The sequence below is a fragment of the Rhinolophus ferrumequinum genome, chromosome 13 (assembly GCF_004115265.2).
Source record: "Rhinolophus ferrumequinum isolate MPI-CBG mRhiFer1 chromosome 13, mRhiFer1_v1.p, whole genome shotgun sequence".
Taxonomy (NCBI): Eukaryota; Metazoa; Chordata; class Mammalia; order Chiroptera; family Rhinolophidae; genus Rhinolophus; species Rhinolophus ferrumequinum.
In genome coordinates, this window is record NC_046296.1 from 51907926 (window position 1) to 51932471 (window position 24546).

Sequence of the window (24546 nt, forward strand, 5' to 3'; positions counted from 1 at the left end):
TGTCGCCCCTTCCCCCTGTAGTCCTAGGCGCCTCCCTTCCCACCCCTGCTTGCCCTCGCCTGCCCCCCCTCCTCCCCCCCCAGTGTAGACTGTGATGTAGTGTGCACGCCTCCCTCTCAGCCCGCGGGGCCAGCCAGAGGCAGGGTGTTGGCTTCCGAGCCAGCATCCCGCCTCCCGGCTTCAGTAGCAACAGCATCAAGGCCCTGTGTGAGTCTGGATCACCCCAACGCCGACGATGAGGCTTTGGCTTCCTGGACTGTTCTCTGAGCCACCTCCAAGAACACGCTGGCATGAGAACCCTGGAGGCCGGACTTCTCAACCCCGTGCCTCCCTCTGGATGGCCTGGCCCATGTCCTTGTCCCTAGGAGCCTTGTTTGTGGCTCTCAGCCTCGAGGACTCCTCGCTCTCCCTTTCCTGTGCCAGCCCACCAGCTCCAGAATGGCACCACTCCCACGCTGATGGGTGCTACCCCTGAGGGCACCCGCGGGCAGCCCCGCGCAGCCCTCCAGCAAGCAGCTGGCCACTGGCCCCAGCTCCCCTCTGAACCTAGAGCAGAGCAGAAGAGCCTTCTGGAGCTGAGAGGCTGGGAAATGATGGCTCCACCGTCCCCATAGATTAGGACACAATGCATGCACACACTGTGATGTTCTGTCTGTGTTTTGCTTGATGCTGTAGAAGATGCTTGTGTTAACCAGATGCTCTTCTTTTCCAAGCCCTGGGCGGGTGGGAGGAGCCCCAGGGGGGAGCCCAGAGATAACCCAGCCCCAGCTGCATGGAGGGACAGGAGCCTAAAGGCACAGGGGCCCTTCCCCACCACGCCCCAACACTGACCCAGTGGGACTGGAAAGAAACTCTCAGTGCTACTGCCCTGGCCAGTCCTGGAAGAGGCACCAAGGAGTGAACTCAGCCTGGGAGACTAGAACTTTTCTAACTCTTGCTCACATGGGCGGCTTCCTACAGGACCCCAGTAGGGTGGGGACTCCCCAGTGGGAGCTGGCCTTGACCTGGAGGGGAAAGTGGCCCCCGCACCCAGCATCTACTGAGCCACGCCCAGGGCAGCCCCTGTGCCCTGAGCCTCCCTTCCCTCCCCACGCCCGCCCCCCAGGCCCCTCACTGACCTGGCTGCATGACCCGCTGATGCACACGTGTGTTGAGACTTGGGCACCCACCCCTCTGCGTTAAACTCTTCTCTGGTTTGCCACAGGAGGCAATGCAGCCTCAAACAATGACCCCGAAGTGGACGGGGAGGACGGGGTATCCTTCATCAGTCCACTGGGCATCCTGTACACCCCGGCTTTAAAAGGTACACCCTCTGCCAGATGCAGAACCAACTTCCTGAGACCAATTCGCCCACCCAGCTAAAACCCTTAGGGCTGTTCACCCAAGTCCAGGATACAAAGGCATGACTACGGCTCCCTTGCTGGCAAGGTTGCCTGGTGCTCATCTCACCAAGTTTTCTAGAAGTCAGAAGGTGTGGTCTGATATGGACACAGAGGCAGAAGAGTGACTACCAGGCACGCTGGTTCTAGAAAACGCAGCAGTAATAGGCCTTGTACCTGTACCAGCCAACCTAAGCATCAGGAGTGTGGACCCTCCCACCCACCTACGTACATGCACCCACACGTCCTCTGTCTGAGCTCCACTCACCAGATGCACCAGGCACTTTCCTCCATGGAGCGGTGCTTCAGTGGTAGTGGGACATAGAAACAGGGACCAGGGAACCCTCACTGACCAGCTAGAGGTAAAGCAGAGGCTGGGAGGGGATGAAGGTCAGTCTTCGCAGACTCAGCCCAGGGCTAACCCTCCCTCTTTGTCGCCAGTGATGGAAGGCCACGGGGAAGTGAATATCAAGCATTACCTAAACTGCAGCCACTGCGAGGTAGACGAGTGCCACATGGACCCTGAGAGCCACAAGGTCATCTGCTTTTGTGACCACGGAACAGTGCTGGCTGAGGACGGCGTCTCCTGCATTGGTGAGAGGAGGGGGGTTGGGGCCCCGAGCTTAATCCACAGTTGGTTTCCATGGCTGGGGGAGCCAGGTGCAGTTTTGTAAACTTCCCGACCCCCCTTCGGTCTCTCCCTGCTCAGGTGCTCTGACAACGATGCAGAGAACCCTGAGTGTGAAGGGTGCGTCATGGCTCATGAAGGAGTCTTACGTCATCTAGTCCCACCCACAACCCAGGGTGTGAACCTTCACTTTCCCACCAAGGGGCCATCCTGTCTCCACTGGAACACCCCCAGGGCCAGGGACCTCAACACTCCTAAGACACACTCTTCCACCGAGGGTTAGAGCCAGACCCTGTTCCTTTTAGCTTCCGCTCTTTGGTTCCCTATGGGCAACAGACTTTCAAGTGTGTCCTTCCTGCTAGTATTCTCCAAATGAAAACCCTTGTATCTGGATCTATTGACACAAGACAGCGTTTTAGGTCTCCTCTCCATCCCGGTGTGCCACATTGGCCGGTGTTTCAGTTGTCAGTGCCTGGGACCAGGCACAACACCTCAGTGTGCTTTGTGCCAGTGTGGCACCTGGGACCTCCCTCCCATGCTCTGGGCTCAGTGCGCTCAGGACCAGAAGCAGAGAGTCAGCCTCAGAGTGCTACTGGGGGCACACTCTACTGTTGGGTACAGTGAGTTCATTGTCACCGAAGGCACCTGAATCTCTTCTGTAAGCCATTGTTGGCCCAGCTTTCATCCTCCTCCTGTCATCGTGCCATTGATATTTTGGACCCATGTCCAGAATTTAGTATGTGGCTCTATTACTCACCTGGTCCTCTGAAAAGGAAGGCGGACAGGTCTCTGGGGATGGGAGGAGCAGGGGGCTTTTGTCCTAGCTGGGGAGGGTATTTCTGACTTGGGACCAGCTCAAAGGAGAACCGGCATGGTCACTGGTGCCCTGTGGGGACCTGTCTTCCAGTGTCACCCACCCCAGAGCCCCACCTGCCACTCTCGCTGATCCTCTCCGTCGTGACCTCTGCACTCGTGGCCGCCCTCGTCCTGGCATTCTCTGGCATCATGATCGGTGAGTGTGCCAGACCCCGGGGGCTTCCACAGAGAGGCAGGGAAGGCAGATCTGGCAGAACAACAGAGTCTTAGGCTGTGCCCCAGACACCGAGATGTCACTCCACGTGGGTGGTAACTGTGGCAGCCCAGGCCAAGCCAAAGCAGAAGCCCCCCGCCTTCCCGCCCCCGGCACAGCTGTGGTTCCTTGGGAACCCCTGATTCCTAACCTCAGCCCCAAATACAACCTCCTGGCTGCTCGAGGGGTAGCGGGGGTGGGGAGACACTCAAGCTCACCCCAACCCTGGACTTCACTCCCAGCTCCCATCAAATGCAGGCTTCAGCAGGCACTTCTACTTTGGCTCACTCCCTCTGTAACGCCTCCAGCCCCTACTTCCCCCTCCAAGCAGAGAAAGCAAAGTCGATTTCCATTAGGCCTGTGAGCAAGGTAAGCTGATCTGCAGGTCACAGAGGGCTCAGTATGGTCCAGCCAGGCTCCTACTACTGGAAATGCCTGGGGCAGGTGGGCAGGGACAGGAAGGAAGACAGAGGGAAAGGCTCAGCTCTGGGCGACCCTTTCAGACCAGCCCCCTCAGGAACAAGAGAATCAGGGAGTGGCCCTGGAGATGACAGCATGTGCGATTCCCACATGTCCCTTCAAAGGGACAGGATGATAAGACCAAACACTTGTCACACACTTGTGATGTTAGGCGATTTACACATTTTTAGTTCACTAAATCCTCAAGGAACCCTGTGATCACAGTTGGTACATTTCATAGAGGAGGAAACTGAGCTCCTAGCAGTTGACTCACCTGCCCTGGCCCTAAGTGGCGGGGCTGGGCTTTAGAGGCAGAATCCGCCCTGAGTCACAATGTTGTGCTGCCTCCCGCCTCCCGTGGAGTTTGCTGACAGAACATTCTCACATGTATAGTAACAGTGATAATGATCTACTCTATTGGTAGAGTTCTTTAGAATTTTTTACAACCAATTTATGTTGGTGAATTCATTTCCATATGATAACCCTAGGCGGAGGGGAGTGGGGACAGGGGACAGAGCAGGAGTTACTTTCCCTCATTACAGAGAAGGAGATGGGATTCAATGAGGTCACCTGACCTGGTCAGTGTCACTCAGCTTGTAAGTAACAAAGGTGGAATTAGAACTCAGGCACTTGGGCAGCAGTTTGGATGCCACCTTAGAAACCTATTGTTCTGTAGTAGCTCTCCCGCTATGTGGCTTGACAGTTCTCCAACTGCAGGAAGCACAGGTAACCGAGAGCCCCAGCTGCTCTCATGTCCATTGCCAGGTTTGCTCCACCCGAAGATGGGGCATAGCACAGGTACAAAGCACGCCTATTCCTGGGAGACATGGGATTCCTCTGGTGGACAGCTTTGGCTCCAGAACTTTCCAACAGCCTTACTGGAACTTCTTTAAACCGCATAGCTATCTGGGATTTTTATTCAACCTTCCCTCACTCTCTCCTGCAAGTGGGGCCAGACTTTCAACACAGTCTGATGGTTCTCCCAGCCTTCCCAGGCTCCCTCCCCACTTCCTCTCATAGCCAGTTGCCCTAATGAAATCCTTGTAAGTTTAATCTCGTCTTGGGTCTGCTTCTCGGGGGACCCAAACTCATATGTGTCACCTCTGTATGATACAGTAAGATCTTTTCCATTTATATGATTTTAAGCTTTACATTTACTTTAAATAATCTTTCAATTAAAAGTGCACTTTCACATCTATAATCATTTTGTTAGTATTACTACGTGTGATGAAAAGGGTTAGATCTCAGAAGAGGAGATGGAGATCCAAGAAGGCTTCCTGGAGGAGGTGGCCTATGCTGGGTTTCAAGGGCCAGGCTGCCTTGTCCAGGCCACACTGAAGTTGACCTCCGTCTATCTGTAGTGTATCGCCGGAAGCACCAGGAGCTGCAAGCCATGCAGATGGAACTGCAGAGCCCCGAGTACAAGCTCAGCAAGCTGCGCACCTCAACCATCATGACTGACTACAACCCCAACTACTGCTTTGCCGGCAAGACCTCCTCCATCAGTGACCTGAAGGAGGTGCCGCGGAAAAACATCACCCTCATTCGGTGAGTGCCCCCTGGCACCCCTCAGGGAAAGGGGGTGTCCTAGGAGGTTGGATGTCATCCCAGCACCGTGGATTCCTCTGGCCGTAAGAGGCCAGCAAAGCCACCCCGAGGCCACCCCAGCCCTCCCAAGGGGAGGAGATTTCATGTTCAGGGCCATTTGGGGGTATTTAACACCCTGTATATTCGTGGGGTTTGTAAAATGAGAGGAGAACTAGATGGGAGGAACTGGACACTCCTCAGAATGCTCTCAAGTGCCCCCTGAGCCTTGCTGGCCCCTCTCTCCTCCTGGTGGAGCCCAGTGCCCCTCCTCTGAGCGCCCAGAGCACCCTGTGCGTGGTCTGTCACTCACTGAGCACACTCCACACAAGGGTCGGCCAGCGACCTATCCCCACTCCCCACAGAGTGCAAGCCTCCCCGGCCAAGGGCCAGGTCTTATTCACCTCTCTGTCCCTGGCAAATATCGGAGACTCAAGTCTTCACTGAAGAAATGTTCAAAAACTGTCTTGAATCCCCAGTTGGAGCACCTCTTGCCGGTGTTCAGATAAAGCAATGGAGGCCCGTGATTGTGTAGGAAAGCCAGGTTAAGCGTGTGACGCGAGCGTGTGCATGCCCCTCTCGTGGGCACCCACTAAATGCACCCCGGCCTCTCTCTCCTAGCCCGCTTGCCTCTGCCTCATCTTCCCTTCTCCTTTGCACAGGGGTCTGGGCCATGGCGCATTTGGGGAGGTGTACGAAGGTCAGGTGTCTGGAACGCCCAACGATCCGAGCCCCCTGCAAGTAGCTGTGAAGGTAAGAGGGGCTCCCTCAAGGGCCTGGCCTTGGCCAGCGGGCTCTGCTGACCATGCTCTCCGCTGACTGCCTCTCACTCCTGCTGCTCACGGCCTTCTCCCCTCCTGCGCCCAGACGCTGCCTGAGGTGTGTTCCGAACAGGACGAACTGGATTTCCTCATGGAAGCCCTGATCATCAGGTACTGTCACACCTCCCCACACGGAGATGTTTCTAAGAGACATGCCTCTCCCTCGCCAACAGGAGACTGCCCCAGATTCTTAGCACGTCTTACCAGAGTAGAAAGCTCCAGATGGTTGACTCAGAAAAACACATCTCTGTGGTCTAATAGTCTAATTGCTATCACTCTGCCTTCAGCCAGCGTCCCTGTGTCATCCACTCATTCCTTTCCCGTCTTCAGAAATAGAGCATGTTAGGTTTTGACAGTGGAAGATATCACCTCCCACCAGGTAATTCTTCTGCCAGGCCTTTCACCAATCCCAGCTCTCAGGTCTCATGTAAAGAAAATGTGATGGAAGGCCACCCCACGCGGGTCCACACAGCTGGCCTGCATCCTTCAACGTGTGGCTCTGGGGTCCCCAACTAGGAATCTCGATGTCTGGCACTCTGAGAGATCACTTTAAGGAGGACGAAAGGGTTTGACCTTGAGATCTGGCTGGGTTCACGGGCTCCTGTTGCACTGGGGAGCCTCAAACATCCTGACAAGTCGGGGCGGCCTGGGCTCTCCCTTTGGTGGAAGTGGCAGAGGGAATGAAGGCAGCACAGGGTGTGATGTGCTCGTGGGCCCTGGAGCCACGGGAGGACCGTGGGCTTGGTACCTTGCTTTAAAAATAACTTATCTGATGACACATGTAACACATGATTATTGAATAAAACTTGGAAAATACAAGCTTCTATGGAGAGCCAAATCACTCAGTCTTACTACTTGGGAATAACTAAGCATCATTATATTTCAGTCTCTAGTCACATACTCTGTCAACTTTGCACGCGTGTGTGTGTGCCTGTGTGGAGTTCCTTGGCCCCGCTGGCCTGTGTGTCCTCGTAGGTTCACTTTAACAAGAAAACCCAAATCCACATGCCCCTCTTCCTCGGTCTCTTTCACATGAAGTCACCTGGCAGGTCTCACACAGTCCCTTGTGGAAGCAGTTCCTCCAGCTTCTGCCTAAGTCCTGCCCTGGGGGACTCATACACAAATCCTAGCAAGCAGTCCATGCACCAGTCTCCCAGAAGGACACACCACGCTCTCCCGTCCCCCCACCCACTTTCTCCCCCAGGTGCCTGTGCGACATCCTCCCACCTCCAACCAAATACTCTTGTGCAGACTGAGCTCCTGCCAGGCCTGCCCTCTGATTCTTCTACCTGCTCAGTGATGAGATAGGTCTTGGCTTAGGCTCAGCATTGAACCCCTGCCCCCCACATTTACAGAATGCATTTACATAATGTGGCTGCTGAAAACATAGCTCTGTATCCTGCTTCCCCCACTTACAAGATTTTCCCAGACTCAGCTCAGTGAAATTTGGTTACTGCCCTCTGCTCCGCAGCAAATTCAACCACCAGAACATCGTGCGCTGTATTGGGGTGAGTCTGCAAGCCCTGCCCCGATTTATCCTGCTGGAGCTCATGGCGGGAGGAGACCTCAAGTCCTTCCTCCGGGAGACCCGCCCTCGCCCGGTGAGTGAGAACCCCCTTGCCCTAGTGCTTGTGCCAGGGAGCAGAGCCAGGGGTGGAAGAAGCAAGAATGGGCAGCCTGGGAAGCAACTCGCCCATGGCATCAAAGGAGTTAGGCCCTGGGCTGGGATCTGGGCGTGGCCAGGAGAGAGTGGACAAAAGGTGGACCATGGCCCTGTGAGCTCATGCAAGCAAGCCTGTGCAATGGATTCTCCTGCCTGAGTCCCTTTCCAGGGCCTGCTGACTATGGAATACCAAACTAGGGACAAGCACAGAGAGGGACGTTCATGCCAGCCAGGTACTAAGTCAATCAGCCGACCTGGGGCAGCTCAGTCCACCCCACCGTTCTGAGCCCACTGTTCTCTCTCAATGGCACCTTCCTGACCTTGTAGTTTTACTATCCAAATAAAGTGCTGACGTATTTCGGAAGGTGCTGCACGTGTGCTAAGGTCAAGGGGCTAATGCTGGCGAGACTGAAAAGACCTAGGAATCCAGGAATGCCAGCCACATCCCAGCCCTGCTTAGCCAGGAGACAACCATGTGGCTTAGGACAGACGCTCACTCTAAGCTCAGGATCTGCAGTGTGAAGTGTGAGGCCTGCACTGGAACATCTCAGAGGAGTTTCTAAATTATATAACGCAGCACCCTGGGGGGACCCAGAGTCCAGCCGCCTACTCCTGTCACTGCTCAGTGCCCTGAGATGCTTCACACTCACACACGTTTGAAAGGATTCTGTGGTCAAACAAATCCCAGAGCCACAGCAGGCTCCCTCATTGGGCCTCAGTACACACCAGTGTAGAGCAACGTCACTGGTAACTCCTGTGACAAAGAACCTATTGAACCCAGGAATTCCCACACCTGTTTGACCGAATTCCATCCCACAAGCCCGCTTTGGGAAACAATGGACAAAGCCTCTCTGAGTACTGGACAGAATGCATCCACAAGCACGACGGGCCTGAGGAATGTCTGGTTGCCAAAGGAAGTGCCACACTCGGGTGAGGGGTCGCGGACAGAGGGGCTGAGGGGACCCGATTCCAACTCCTTCTTTGCCCAGGATGCACGCAAATGGCACTGGCCACCCTGGCTACGCTCTGCATAGCTCATTGAAGTATCAGTTTTGCCACAACGCCCACACCTCCCCTGGCACCCCACTCACACACACTCCACGGGCTGCAAACTACCTGCTTCTGTGCAGCGTGGTTAGTGGAACAGTTCATTTGCTCTGAGCACCCACAGACAGGGAACCCAGATAAACCTGGCACACAGGTTAATGCCTGGGTAGCTTTAGTCCCTGCATCGCGGCAGGTTCGTGGGGCATTTGAGACATCAAGGGCCCTCGCATCCTGAGTGACGGGCACAGAGACACTCAGGGGAAGCCCAGAGCAGGTCCTCCTTTGGTGGGAACAGAAAACATTTTCCTGGGGAGAGAAAAGATATTTCTAATACTACAGCAAGATGGATGAATATTCCCCTCAGAAATAGATTATTGTTCTTTTTCCCAGGAAATGGGGACTCTTTCGGTCACAGTGCCCGGTACTTCTGACCCTAACAAGGCCTCTGGAGAAACCAAACACATGGACCACTTCCCGAGACCCCCACGGCCCTCCACACCTCAACGCCATCGATGACTGCAGATCCCTTTAAGAAGGATTCACTCTGTGCCTCTCTAGACCCTCGTAACAATTCAGTGAGGCTGTAGTGTCATGCCCCCTTCACAGATGAGGACACTGGAGCTTGCAGAGTGGCAGAGCAGTTAGCCCCAGGTCACACAGCCAATGAGGGACAAGCAGGAATGAAGTCCAGGTCAGCTTGACTGACCTTTGAAATAAGCTGCTCCCTGCACTTGTGTGCAGAATTGTTCATTCACCTGGGCTCTGGGCTCTGTGTTCACAGACTCAAGTCCCTTCTCTGACATGCTCTCCTGAAGAGCTCAATTTTAACTGCTAGAATTCTGCCTCCCCTAACAGATCCTTAAAGCCCACCTCAGGGCAGTTTGGGCTCCACCCTTTTTTGGCTGTGTGAACTGGAGTGAGTCATTTTGCCTCTCTGAGCCCTCAGCCTTCCCATCTTTAATATAGAGATAACCTTCTCTTCCCTACCAACTACACAGGATACTGCATCGAAGAGATCCTGTACTTGGACTTGCTCTAATGAACATAAGACCCTGCCTGATGCCACGGGCAAAGAATAGTCCCCTCCTAAGTTGTCTCTTCCAGAACTGAAGCATGCCCTAGAGAAGCACGAGTTCTCTCTGCCTCCCCAGACCCACACTATGGCTCCAACGATTCCTGGGGAGGCCCTGATCTGTGGCAGAGAAAGCCATTATCTGGGTAAATCGTAGTTCAGCTGTACTCAACCAACCAACCCCCCAACCTTCATTGAACCACTACAGTGTGTCAGACATAGTGCGGGATGCTGTGGACGTGGACGCTGAAGTCCCTGCCTTGGGGACATGGTAAAATCAACACAGAACAACAAATATGTCACATCATGACGACATGCTGCTGCAGACTTCGGGGATTTCAGAATTCAAAGTGACACTAAGACAGGATGTAGCCTTAAAAAAAGGCTTCCAGGGTCTCAACAGGCTGTCCAGGTGGAGACGGACTGCACCCCAGCCGTGGGACGACGTCTGTCGTTCAGAATAGCTTGAAATCACTCTTCGGTTGCCCAGCATTTCCCCACAGCTTTTCTTTATCAATCCATATTAAGTCTGGATCTTCTTCAAGAAAATTAATATTTAAAAATATTTTCAAACATTTAGAGGATTTTAAAAACATTATCCCCATGATTTTCTGACAGGCTTGTTCATAAGCTTGGGGGATTCAAATGTGGATGAAGATTGAGGTGGAAGAATGTGTGGATGAATGAATAGGGGGAAGGACAGGTGGCCATCCTGGGTTCCTGTACTTTGCGGTTCCCAGCCCTCGCTGCCCACTTACTCACCTGGGGCACTGTGAAACATACAAACGCTGCACCCTCCTGGGGAGATTGATTCACGGGTCTGGGCTGAGGCCCAAGCATCTGTATTGGCTTAAAGCCGCCAGGTGATTTCTAATGGGGAACTAGAGCCCGGACTCCAGGGGGACAGCAAAGCGTGTCAGGGTTTGGCCTCCCTGCACTGGAAACTAGTGTTTCAGATCTTCTCTCTCCCAAGAGCTGCACGTCAGTGGATCGCTCTGTCTCCCCACAGAATCAGCCCTCCTCGCTGACCATGCTGGACCTTTTGCACGTGGCTCAGGACATCGCCTGTGGCTGCCAGTACTTAGAGGAAAATCACTTCATCCACCGGTGAGTCAACATGCCTGTTGCCTCCTCCTTCTGTATGCTTCCCTCTTGTGTCTCAGCGCCCCCTTCAGAGGATAATGGTGGGGCTCTCTCCCAATGTGTTTGGATGATCCAGTTTGTCTTTAAGACGACTACTGGTTCTGTCAGGTCTTCCTTTGTAAAATGGGTGTCAAAATGTCCACACCAGCTCTGGAGACTTCGATGAGCCGTGTTTGGCCTCCTGTGGGGACCACTGCTTGTATCTTGCAATGAAACGTTCAAGTCCTATAACACTTTAACGTTCCTCCGTCTAGAAAGCTGAGCTCCTTAAGGGAAGTTAAAGGAGTTCATATTTTCACATATTTGACTATGGGTAGTTCGAAGGCAAGGACCCTGTTTTATTCTTCTTCGTATCCATGGCATACAGTGAGGCACAAGAAATGTTTGTTGAGTAAATTAATTTTTTTCTAAAATACTCTGAAATGAGCATAATGATGATTTTATCTATTCCTACACTTCATTTCTTCTACTGTATATGACCCTTGTGTTTAGACGGTGTTTGGACTAGGACTTCAAATCCACATGTAATGCTACAGACATCACAGATTACAGATGTCGTTCCATGTGGATAATTGATGACTTTCTCATCTGACAGCTTTACTCTGAAATCTGAAAAGTCAAATAGATTGTTAAGCTCTTTGCAAAGCTCTTCCTGATGATTTCCCTCTAATTTAGTAAATAACAATCTGGTGAACTAACAATTTTTATTAGTTCACACCTTCAAAGAGTATAAGGCATATTCCTAATAATGACAGTAAGTACAAAGTAGAAAATGAGAGATGCTGCATGAGGTTAGACATAGACACGCATGTAACAGATAGGAAGCTATGCTTTCTCCCTAACAAAAATGGGGAAATTAAAGATCAAGAAGTACACTTGCCCAGGTTCCCAAAGCCTTTCCCAAAACAAGGCAATAGGGCCAGCCTGGTGGCTCAGGTGGTTGGAGTGCCATGCTCTTAATGCCAAGGTCGCCGGTTCGATTCCCACATGGGCCAGTGAGCTGCGCCCTCTACAGCTAAGATTGTGAACAGCTCTCCCTGGAGCTGGGCTGCTGTGAGCAGCCAGAGCTTGGCGTAGCACCATGGGCTACCGAGTGGCCGGCAATGAGCGAGAACTGGCGACCAACTGCCTTGGCTGGGGTAGCACAAAGCTCATAATACCAGCATGGGCCAGGGAGCTGTGTCCTACACAACTAGACTGAGAAACAACGGCTTGAACCAGAGTGGGAGAAGGAGGGGGGAAAAAGCAAGGCGATAAATTCTTGCAGTAGCTTATCCTTTTACTGTCACTTCATCATTTGGTCTTCAGCTCTTCCTCTTGATTCTAAACCTTTCCAACTTGTGGATGATTTTTTTTTTCTTGATAGAAATAGCAAAGGCAAAAAAGGAGCTGGGACCAGTCCTATATATTCTCATCCAAAGCCACATCCTCTGCTTCAAAGCACAGGACAGCCCTGCTGGTGGTGTTCTTGCCATTTCTGTTGTGCCCAGAATTTTCCATACATCTTAGCTCTGGGCTAAATTGTTGCTCGGACATTACGAGATTCTACTCTTTTTGGAATTCATCCTTGGTGACAGCCATCTTTCCATCTTTGCCTGTGTCCTTTAAGTCTGGACTCATCTGAGAGCAACCTGTGCAATCACCACCTTGGTGACTTCAGATGTCTCCCTTTGCTTCTCCCTGAGATCGTTCCTGCTTTTTCATCTCCGCCCCTCGTCAGTCACCGAGCATACAGATTCTCTGGCTGAGGGATCACATCCATCTTTCCTCTGACGTTTTGAAATCTGCTTCCCTCGAGCCAGGATACATTGGGCCATATCCAGTGCTCTGTTATTAGAAATAATAAGATAACAGGATCACATTCTCACAAGATTCCTATCACTTCCATGCCTGTGAATAGTTACTCAAGGTCAGAAGGAGATCCCAGAGTCATCATTTGTTTGTCCTTTGGTCCTTTTTTGAGGAATGAAATCATCAAAGATCAAATCAAGAATGTATCAAATGATCTGCTTTATAAGCAAAAAGGTGACCTGTAGCAGATATTGACCATCCCAGTCCAAGCTTTTCTTCTGGGGTAACTGGTATTAGGAAAGCATCTTTGGCACCTTCTAACTGGCTCGGAGGTCTATGGCACACTCCCATGTCTGTATCACCTCTCATGCTCTCTCTCCCCCACCGCTTTTCTACCTCACCACTCACAGGCTCCCATGCAAGTACACACCTCTGGAATTCAGAGCGGCACTCCCTCCCCAGATCTCACACTCCCATTTGTCTACTATCTCTGTTTCCCTTGGTCATGGTTTATCGCCATTTCAAGAATTATGCATCATTCTACCAGTTCTCGGTGTGTTCTATGACATCACATCTATTTTCTTGCCATTAAATCCAAGACCATTTTTTTAAACAACCATTCCATGCACATTGGCATAAAGACCTTTCTGGAGGCATAAATATTGTTCCTGGTCTACTTTGCTGTATTTCTCTTGAGAAGTAGTAGCTATATATGCCACTATTTTTCTTCTGTTTGATGTCATGTCGTACATATTATGCTTCTGTAGTTTTATTAGGGCGTTTTATGCACTATCACTCCTCAAAATTCAATGTACGCCTTCTGGATCAGGTCAGTGGCATTAATAACGTCCATATCCCTTCCCAGCCCATTGTCTGGCATCCTAAGCCATGGGCCCCCACCCAGGTCCTCTTTTTTTAACACTATCCTGTTGTTTATTTTCCATGTCCTTCTCGACCAAAGATCAGAACCTTTATGAAACCAGTTCAAAAATATGAAAACACCACCTGTGGTTCCCCAAGTACTACTTTTTTGTTTTTCTGTCCTGGACTTAAATATCATTAGAGACCACTTCAGACTTCTTCTGGCTGCACCCTTCATTTCCACAAGCATGTCAAGAAGGGGTAAGCAGGCAATGAGTACAAGCTGATGAGTCTTGGAAAGCTTCGGCTCATGCCTTCTAGGCACGCTCCAGGCAAGTAGGCCATCTGGAGCACAACAGGACAAATAAGATAGCTTTGTAACTTGAAAGATGTGATTCTTCTCCCTCTTAGCTATGATACAGACAGCTTAGCAAAGGCTTTAGATAAAATCATGGATGTTAACAACCATAATGGCTTTAATAAAAAAGAAAACTATAAATATTTGGGAATACCTTAACCTACTTGAATTTGATATCATGGAAGTCACGCTGTTTCAGAAGATGCCTTCAAACAGCTGGCTGAAATCAATGAGCGATCTGCACGAAACAATAGCTTAAGGACAAATGGCATTTCTTCCGTCTCTCTAGTATTTGCTTTTAGCTTCATTTTTTTCAGTAAAATGAGGACAATAATAGCACCTTGTATCTTATAGGATTGTTGTGAGAATTAGATACGAAGCACTTAGAACAATACTTAGTACACAGTAAAAGGTCAATAAATTCTAGTTTCTATTATAGTTATTTTCATGTTATTATCCTATTAAACATTTCCAATCATCTCCCTAATCATTTCCCATTTCCCTGTTAGTTCTGAGTTCCGAGAATTGGCATAGTTCTTTCATTCATACTGAAGTATAATGCAGCAAGAGAAAGATAGAGCAGACGAGGTAACTATTTGAACTTCAGATTGGAGGTAAAAATCTAGTGATGAATATTAGACATTTACGTTCCCAGAGGTAAAATAAGGAAATGCATTTTCTCATTTTTTTCTTCCCAGGGACATTGCTGCCAGGAACTGCCTCTTGACCTGTCCAGGCCCTGGAAGAGTAGCCAAGATTGGAGACTTTGGAATGGCCCGAGACATCTACAGGTGAGTAAAGACCGCCATCACCCATCAAAGCCCATCCCAAGAGAAAGGGACGTGGCTGCTTGTGCCCTAAATCATCTCTGGCACCTTGTCAACTTGCCACCTAAAGTTTCATTAAGTTTCTTTTCAGGATATGGGAAAACCTTAATTAGTGCCCATACTGGATGGTCTAATTAATTCTAGGATCACACTGCCTGCCATGATTGACACCAAGTTCTTAATTAGGGTGTCTCTATGGATCCAACTCTCTAATCCTAGCATATTCTGAGACACAGAATAACTTGGATACGTGACATAGAAAAAGTTTCTAAGGAACCTTTAATTTACTTCACCCTTCTCCTCAATACTCAGAAATTCTAAATGATCTTAGCTTCCACCATGTCAGGCAAGAGCACCCCAGAACTGATGGGATACTGGGCCCAGCTCCTTGGTCATCTTTGCCCATACCAGGAGACCCGGAATATAGTTCAAAGCCCATAGGTACTTAACTCAGCTTCATTTCTTTTTCCCTGCAACATTTTCAATGTCACATTTGAAAAATGAAACAGATTAAAAAAATACTTCCATTGCACTTTCTCTCACATTTCTTCTTTGTCTCATTATTTACATCATGGAGCAAGTCACTCATTTGCCTGGCCACTAATGACACCTTCCCTAATCCAGAGGAGGGTGGTCCCTGTCTAGAGTGGGGTGATCATGTAGAGCTTTCACTCTTTGGAGAGTAAGGGAGACCCCGGAAGGCCTCCATCAGAACAGGTAAGAATCTTCAGGGGTTGAGAATGCTGATGACATACTGTTACCACAGGGTAGCAGCATGTGGAAGATTATGAGTCAGTCATGTTGTTAGCACAGTCATCCACTGCTGTGCTCCACCTTATACCTTGGTTTGCTGCACTTCATTTTCTTTTACTACCCAGAGTCTCGGCATTCCATCCCCTCCTTTCTCAGAATACTCCAGGAAGGCCTGTGCTTGGCGATACAAGAGTTGCAGCATGACTGAGCAAGCCCTGGGCGATCGGGCCCTTCCTCTCCATCCTCAGCTCTGACAGCTCCCCAACTCTAGGCTTCACCACCCCAACTTATCCACTTACCCACTGTTCCCACAAGCCCTGAACAATTTCAGTTGTCAGGAATGGTCTTCCAGGAGAGCTTCTTGACCCCTTAGCTCTACCAGTTCCCTCTACAAAACATTTCCTGTACTCCCCCCACCTCGAGAACAGATCAGTTCTTCACCTGTCACTCAGCTTCATTCATGCCTGCATCATTTTATGTGCTGCTCTGTACTACAGGTGTTCACACGTCTGTTTCTTCCACTAAACCCTATCCTTGGAAGAGTGTGACTATGACTTATTTATGTCCTCACGACATGGCAGAGAACCTGATACATTCTAAATACTCAGTACATGTTTGTTGAAGTAATTAATTAATCGAGGCAGCTGGTGGGAAGCTGCCTCCTGTAGCACACTCTGGTAGGAGAACAGAGGCTAGGGGTGGAGCTGGCTTCAAAGGTATGAGTTAATTTATTAGTTTTTGTCAGTGATGTCATTTGTTATTTGTTGAGTGCCTATATTGAACTAAATGCTGTATGAGTGTCATGGAGGAGTGAAAGTGAATAAAACACAAGCCCAGCTCTCAGTGCTCCCATTTTGGATTTTGCATTACCGTGGATCATCAGGAACAGGCTGCACTTATAAGGCTGGAGTAATGTTATTCATTGTGAGTTACAATAAACAAACCCAACAGGGAAATCTCACCATCCTCTAGTGGGTATTTTGGTCATTGCATAGATCTTTTCTTTTATGCCTCTACTGGGCTGTTTTGTCTCTGATTAAATGACACCCAAGTTCTTAACCAGATAATCTGTGTTCCCCTGCTCTCCTCCTGAACCACAGAACCCTTGTTAATTTCAGTAATTTAATGGGTAGATCTTGCTGCCACTTTCTCAAGTTGCCTGGAGCTTCTGCTCAGAGCCATCTCTGGAACCAAGTTTGGTTTTCCTCTCCTCTCCCACAGAGCGAGCTACTACCGAAAGGGAGGCTGTGCAATGCTGCCAGTGAAATGGATGCCCCCTGAGGCCTTCATGGAAGGAATATTTACATCTAAAACAGACACGTGGTGAGTCTTTCTGCTGCTCTCCCCCTCCTGGTCTCACTGTAGGCCGTAAGGTGGTGCTCCTGGGCCAAATGATCCCACACTGTCAGGAGGCCCTGTGTTAGGGGAAGGGCCCGAGGGGAAGCATCAACATACCTACATAACAGGGGCTCTCCAACAGTGGCAGACGTCTGAATCATCAGAAAGCTTGTTAAAACACATATTTATGGACCCTACGCTGAGCGTTTATGATTCAGAAGGTCTGAGGTCGGGCTGAGAATCTGCATTTCTTACAAGTTCCCAGGTGACGCGATGCTGCTGCCTGGGGTGGGGGACACATTGAGAGGAGCAAGTAATATTTTTTTCACATATCAACGAAGTTGGGTTTATTCCAGGAATGCAACATTGAGTTAAGGTTAGAAAACTGAGCAATGAAATTCTCCACATTAACAGAAAAAAGGAGAAAAGGAAATATTCATCAGCACAAAAGTACTGGTGGTGGTAATGGTGATGAGGCCCTTTCTACAGCTCAAAATAAGTTTGGGGAACACTGTCTGTGCATTAGCTCCCCGGAACTTAATCGCCCCGCATAACTGAAACTTTGTACTCCTTGACCAACGTCTCCTCACTTCCCTGCCCCCCAGCCCCACCATTCTGCTCTCTGCTTCTATGATTCCACGTATAATGACATCATGCAGTATATTTCTGTGTCTGGCTGATTTCACTTAGTATAATGTCCTCCAGTTTCATCCACGTTGTCAAAAATGGCAGGATTTCCTTTTTTTTTTTTTAAGGCTGAATAATATCCATTCTGTATGTATACATATATACATATATATGAATGAATAGATAAGGAAAAGGTGGTGTATATGGTTATATATACACACGTGTATTAATATAGGTAATAATATATGTGTATATTAGTATGTATGTATTCATATATATTAATCTAGGCAGCTGATTATTAATAATTTTATTAATTAATCAAAAGGATCTACATTTGTACATACCACCTTTTCTTTAGCCATTCATGCACTGATGAACGCTTAGGTAATTTCCATACATTGGCTATTGTGAATAATGCTGCGACGAACATAGGGGTGCAGCTATATCTTTGAAATACTGATTCATTTCTTTGGATATATGCGTATACCCAGAAGTGGGGTTGCGGGGTCATAGGTAGTTGTTTTTAACTTTGGCCGATCCTGACCCAGTGGATCTCGAAGTGTGGTCCATGAATCAATAGCATCAGCATCACCTGGGAACTTGTTAGGAACAAATTCTCAGCCCCCACCTCAGGCTAAGGAAACAAAGGAGGTGGGCCCAGCACTCTGTGTTTTAACAAGCCCTCCAGGCGATTCCGAAGGGCACCAACATTGGAGCACTACCAACCTACCTTATATCCAGGTACGGAGAGTAATTTAGGTAATTAAGTGATTGCTCTGAGCACATGCTATCCTGTGACCCAACCATTCTACTTCTAAGTTTCTATGTTAGAGAGGATGACACAAATAGAGTCGGACCGGGATTTTCATTTGCAACAGTATTTGCAATAGAGAAAAAAAGCCAAAACCACCAAACTGTGTCCTAAGTAGGGGACAGAAAAATCAACTGTGGCTTACTTATATCATTGGAAACTATTCAGCAGTATAAAGAACACACCAAACCTACATGTATCAACATGGATAAATCTCAAAAACAATATTTAGTGGGGGGAAAACAGCAAGTTCCAAAAAGGAGTAGGATATCATTTATGTATAATTTTACAATGAGAAACTTAAGTCTATAAAATAGATTATTGTTTCTGCTTTCACACATTGTAAAAAAGTGTGAAAAGGTACATGGGAAGGATACATTCTAACTTCGGTGGAGGGGAGGCAGAGAGGAGGAAAGGATGGAGGGCGGGGCTTACTTGTATCTATTTTATTTCTTCAAAAGGAGAGGGAGAACTGACACTAATAAGGCAAAATATTAACATCTAGATACATATCTATTTTATTGCTTTTCATTTTTCAAGTTGAGATTGTTTCATAAAGTGCTTTAAAAAATAATAATAATCACATAACTTCAGATACTAAGAAGTGCTATCGAGGCAAAAAAGGATTAAGAGTGTGGGGTGGAGGTGCCAGAGGAGGGGTGCTGTTTTAGTACTGATGGTGGGGGAAGGGTCCACGCAGGAGGGGAAAGTCCAACACCTGAATGACAGATAGGCACACCATGGAAAGATCCGACAGAAAGGCTTTCCAAGCTGAGGGAAAGTCAAGTGTAAAAGGCCAGTGGCAGGAACAAGACTAGTTTGTTTGAGGAATGAAAACAAGTCTTCATGGCTGGAGCTAAGGGAACACAGGGGCCAGTGGTAGTTGAGATGGAAGGGGCAGGCAGGGGCAGGCAGGGGCAGAACACGGAGGGTCTTAGGACCCAGATTAGGGAGTGTGGATTTTATTCTGAGCATCATGAAATGCCTCTGAAGGGTTGGAAGCAAGAATGTGACACTGTGCTTTTTTTTAAAAAAGATAAATCAAAAAGAGAAATCACTCACTGAAATTGAAAATAGACTTGAGTGGGGCAGGTGAAGCTGGGAAACCAATTAGGAAAATACTACAATTTCTAGATATGGGATGAGAGGGGCTAGGCTTGGTGGTGGCAGTGGAAGCCATTAAAAGTGGTCAGATTCAAGTTCTGTCTTAAGAGTAGTTACCAGGCCTGGTGCAAGTTGGATGTGGATTGAGAAATGTGGGAAAGAGTGAGATCAAGGGCAATGCCGAATTTGCAGCTTGAGCAAATAGATGAATTGGTGGTATCACTGAACTGGAAAGAATGGAGATGGTCTGGGTGCTGAAAGGGTACTCGGTGTTGGTTGAAAGTTCTCTGATGCCTTTTTATGCAATGTTGATTGATGATCAGAATGACACATTTGGAAGTCAAGTGGACAGTATGTGTTAAGAATTTTTCAGTGTTCATATTCTTTTTATGTAGTAATTTCATTAGAGTTACCCTGGATTTTACGAGGTTATCCTAATTGTAAATTTGGGGAATTTATCCTAAGCAAATCGCCCTTTTTGGAAAACGCACATAGATGTTCATCACAGTATTTCAAATATTTTAAAAATTGAAAACAATATGGAAATGATACGGCAAATTATGGCACAACTACTCAGTGAAATGTTTTATAGCCATTTCAAATTCTATTTATAAAATGTATTAGCATGGAACATGTTTATGCCATAAAGGAATTTGAAAAAAAAAAAAAAAACAATCAAGGTTCAAAATTGCATATTGACTATAACTACAATTATGAAAAAAAAAAAAAAATCTAAGTAATTTGACTAGAACAAAAAAATAACATGCTAACAGTGGTTAGCTTTTTATGGAGCATTGCATGTGCTTTCTCATTCTTTAATTTTTCTCCATACGAAGAATTTGCTATTGGGGAAAATGTGTAATAAAAAAATTAAAATTTTACATCTGTGTGTGTCTGTGTGTGTGTGTCTATATGTGTATATGTATGTGTCCATGTGTGTGCACACGTGTGTATATGTGCATCCACATCCATCTCTCCTGTCCTGTGCACAGGTCCTTTGGAGTGCTGCTGTGGGAAATCTTTTCTCTTGGATATATGCCATACCCTAGCAAAAGCAACCAGGAAGTTCTGGAGTTCGTGACCAGCGGAGGACGGATGGACCCGCCTAAGAACTGCCCTGGGCCTGTGTACGACTTTTTTAGGAACATTTCTACAAGTTACTAAGCACTCCTTTTCAAACAATATCTGCAGCCACATGTGCTTTTGTAAGATGGCAGGGCAGATGGCTGACCTCATTTAATATGCCCCAACACAGGCATATGTCTGTGATTCCAGGGAGACAGCTTAGTCTTCTGGCCCCAAAAGCGATAATGTCACACCCATAATGGTGGCCTTGGTCTGACTGGAGGCAATGGACTCACCAGGCTCACCCTCCGCAAGCACCTCCGAGGAATTTGTGTCCCGGCCTCCACAGCATTGTCTTCAGTCTCCTTGAAATATTTCCTTTCCCTGCGTTTCTGCTGTCCTGTCTGGCATCCCTCACCTGCCTCCCACAAGCAAGGCAGATGGGCAATATAGACTATCCCACCCCAGAGATAACTTTCATTCGGGAATGGAATGAGAGGAGCCACATTTAATGGAAACACCAGGATGGCTGTTTTCATGAGCTTTGGTGTTATAATACCCTGACACTTGGCACAAGTGCTTGGCCCATCAGCAGAGGGCAGCATATGCCAATCACATGGGACCTAGATGAGTTGCCACCCTCAAACTCAGTGCCACGATGGTCCCATTTGAGAAGTGCTGGGGGAAAAAAATGTATTTTTCATCCTCCTTTCTCTTGATGTTAATTAATGTGCTTATTCTTCTCTTAGATATAGGATCATGACCCAATGCTGGCAACATCAGCCTGAAGACAGACCCAACTTTGCCATAATTTTGGAGAGGATTGAATACTGCACCCAGGTATAAACATGTTTTCCTCTTGATAAGCATTTACATAGAAAGGTCTTACAGATTGCAAATACCAAAATGTGAAATAAAAGGTAAAACAGCCAGAAGATACGAGTTATGATCATGAGAATGAACATTAATTATCTATGAAGTAAAATGGTTCCTCTGTTTCCATGTTTTGTAAACAAATACCAGTAACTGCCACTTTCTTCACCAGCACAACACACTGACACTCAAGCATATTAGGGCATCAATTCAATTCACAGGTATTAACTAAATCCCTACTGGACACCTAACGTTTTATTAGACAAAACTGGAGTGTCAAAGAAGCATGGTAAACAGCTGCTCCCCAAGAGTTTGGAGCCTGGCTACAGAGAAGGTAACATGAAGTAATTAGCGGTATATAATAATTTGATTATTGTATGTCCATTGATATGTGTTAGAGGGATGAAAGGCAAGGTCAGAGTGATCTGAAGACATTTTATCATCATCAAACAGCACTCGTATAGCATCTGCAATACACACATCATTTTCCATGTATTTCATTTTGTCCTCATCGAGGTACACAAAATATCCCCACTTTCCACATGAGGAGTTGGGGCTTGGAGAGGTTGTCCAAGCCACATGGTTTCCCAGCATTCCCTCTGGTCCCAGTGCAGATCCCGCTCCCTTTTGCTTCAGGAATCACTCTAAAGTTTCCCTTTCTCCGCCATTTTCGCAGACGACTATGCCTCCTAACTCCTCAAGAATGGAGAGGCTATCAAATGAGACTCCCCTGAGTGTGCTCCCTGTCTCTGCACCCACACCATTCCTACCACCTCCCCTTCAAAGCTGCCCTCTGTCCCCCAGGGGCTGTCATTCCAGTTATCTCCTCTCCACCATATCTGCTTTCTTTCCCTCTCACTCCGTGCTCCTTCTGCTAGGACACATAATTCTGGAGAATATTTTAGAAGTCAGACAATAAACCACTGCCTCTCTAAATTCCCTCATCTGAGTTGTGACAAACGACATAATACATTTTCAAACTATAGTCATTTCCTAGCCTCACGATTCTACCCTTTCAGGTCCTGTCAGCTCAGAAGTGGGTGGACTGGCATTTATCTGGACGGACTTCATTTATCACGTTATTTGGGGTTGTTTCAGAGAACTTGATGTTCAATGACACTTTAGGTCACTATGTTGTAATATTAATGGAATTTACCCACTTAAATAGATATACTTTGGAGTAATTTTTTTCAAAGAATATACCATCCCTCCTAAAAGCAGGTGGTTCTACAGAAGCACATTTTGAAGGACTCACTAGAGACACTAATAATTAACAGGGAAGGAACTGAAATATAAAAGAGAATCAGAAGGTAGTTATTTTTTATTATTAAACTCTTTATTGATGAATGCTGGACCAAAGTACTTTTCTGTTGAATGGCAGTAATGGTTTTCCCAATTTGCATAAAATATTAAAGAATTAAATTTCGCCAAGTTTAAGTTTCCCCCCACAAATTTTCCTCAAATCTCTGGCAACTGCTTTTGCTTTTCTATATTACAATCTGTGGCTGTGATTGAGCACAAAGTTGGTTTTGTAAATGGTCTTCCTCCCAGCACTTCAGTATTTCCTGGGTCTTACGAAGGGCGTCATCATATCCAAACTAGTTACAGAACCACTGCATTATGGTATCTGCACATGCAGATACCATATATGATGATATAACGTAGAAAAAGTTGTGATTACGTGTAGCTCATCCAAATATAAGAAACACAGGAGGCAACTAGGAAGAGAACAAGAAATACGCCTTGTAAACCAACACGGTACGTGTGTGTCTCTCTCCTCTTCTCCCTTCCCACCCCCTTGCCCCCATCGCACACACATACACATCTGAAGCCAGAGTTTCCTTTTTAGTTGGAAAGATTTCATTGGGAACAGAGTGGAATAAATTTTTTAACTAATTTACAATTTTTTTAAAAGTTCTCTGGCCTTTTAAGACTGGCCCAACAGTCGTCTCTGCAAAGCTTTTCCTGGCCCCTGGCCCCTGCCCCAGGCAGTTGGGTGCTTCCTAGGACCCAGTACACACGCCTACTCCAGAGCATCTCTTCTAAGCTCTTCAAGGACGAGGAGGATTTCCCATTCATTTCTTATTCCCTGCTGCCTATAAATGAATATATTCCCAATAGACACGGAATGGTTTCCTCCTCTGTAAATTAAGTTTGGGTGAGATTTTCGCTCAGGTATCTTCCAGATCCCACATTGTTTCGTCTGATTCAGTTTTAATCCATTCATTTCTCCTACCTATAGGATCCAGATGTGATCAACACTGCTTTGCCAATAGAATATGGCCCACTCGTGGAAGAGGAAGAGAAAGTGCCCGTGAGGCCCAAGGACCCTGAGGGAATGCCTCCTCTCCTAGTCTCTCCTCCACCAGCTAAACGGGAGGGTGGGCAGGGCCCAGCGGCCCCGCCCCCTCTGCCTTCTGCTTCCTCTGGCAAAGCCGTGAAGAAACCAGCAGCCGCAGAGGTCTCTGTTCGAGTCACCAGAGGGCCAGCCACGGAAGGGGGACATGTTAACATGGCATTCTCTCAGTCCAACCTGCCATCAGAGCTGCACAAAGTCCAGGGGTCCAGAAATAAACCAACCAGCCTATGGAACCCAACTTATGGCTCCTGGTTTACAGAGAAACCCCCCAAAAAGAACAATCTTCCAGCAAAGAAGGAACAACACGAGAGGGGAAGCCTGGGACGTGAAGGAAGCTGTACTGTCCCATCTAACGTTGCAACGGGCCGACTCCCAGGGGCCTCTCTGCTCCTAGAACCATCTTCACTAACGGCCAACATGAAGGAAGTGCCTCTGTTCCGGCTGCGTCACTTCCCATGTGGAAACGTCAACTACGGCTACCAGCAGCAGGGCTTACCTTTAGAGGCCACCACTGCGCCTGGAACTGGGCATTATGAGGACACCGTTCTGAAAAACCAGCCTGGGCCCTGAGCTCATCAGCACTCATTTCTCTTTCTTGGGAATCCTGAGCCCATGAAGGGGGGACAGGTAATGGCTCCTCCACACCCCAGAGACCAAATGTCACTTTTCATCTTGTGCCAACTTGTTTTGATGTGCCACATAAGAAGCTGTATTTTCAAAGTGCTTTCGAAAGGTTTTGAGCATGGGTTCCTCCTATTCTTTCAAAAGAAGAAAATATCACAAAGACCAGCGAGAATACGAAGCCCGGGTGGCGCTGCCTACGGTTTTGTGCATGGTTGATGCCCGCGTCCTCATGTTTCCTTCCAACCCTGTGTGCTCTGCTTCAATACGGTCAGAATTAGCGGCTCCTGACG

General features: G+C 47.9%; 1 protein-coding gene across 2 annotated transcripts in view; it reads left to right on the top strand.

Annotated features, from left to right (window-relative positions):
• Positions 1 to 24546, top strand: part of ALK (ALK receptor tyrosine kinase) — a 646243-nt gene extending 621697 nt beyond the window's left edge. The window contains exons 17-29 of one of the 2 annotated variants that reach the window (XM_033125413.1): positions 1205 to 1303; positions 1821 to 1973; positions 2915 to 3019; positions 4897 to 5083; positions 5782 to 5872; positions 5987 to 6051; positions 7412 to 7541; positions 10732 to 10829; positions 14574 to 14666; positions 16677 to 16778; positions 20328 to 20462; positions 21150 to 21240; positions 23516 to 24546. In XM_033125413.1, coding sequence (XP_032981304.1) covers positions 1205 to 1303; positions 1821 to 1973; positions 2915 to 3019; positions 4897 to 5083; positions 5782 to 5872; positions 5987 to 6051; positions 7412 to 7541; positions 10732 to 10829; positions 14574 to 14666; positions 16677 to 16778; positions 20328 to 20462; positions 21150 to 21240; positions 23516 to 24202 — 2036 coding nt within the window. In that variant the 3' untranslated portion in view covers positions 24203 to 24546. Of the gene's footprint in view, positions 1 to 1161; positions 1304 to 1820; positions 1974 to 2914; positions 3020 to 4896; positions 5084 to 5781; positions 5873 to 5986; positions 6052 to 7411; positions 7542 to 10731; positions 10830 to 14573; positions 14667 to 16676; positions 16779 to 20327; positions 20463 to 21149; positions 21241 to 23515 lie in introns of those variants that run through there. The other variant, XM_033125412.1, reaches the window with a different exon arrangement.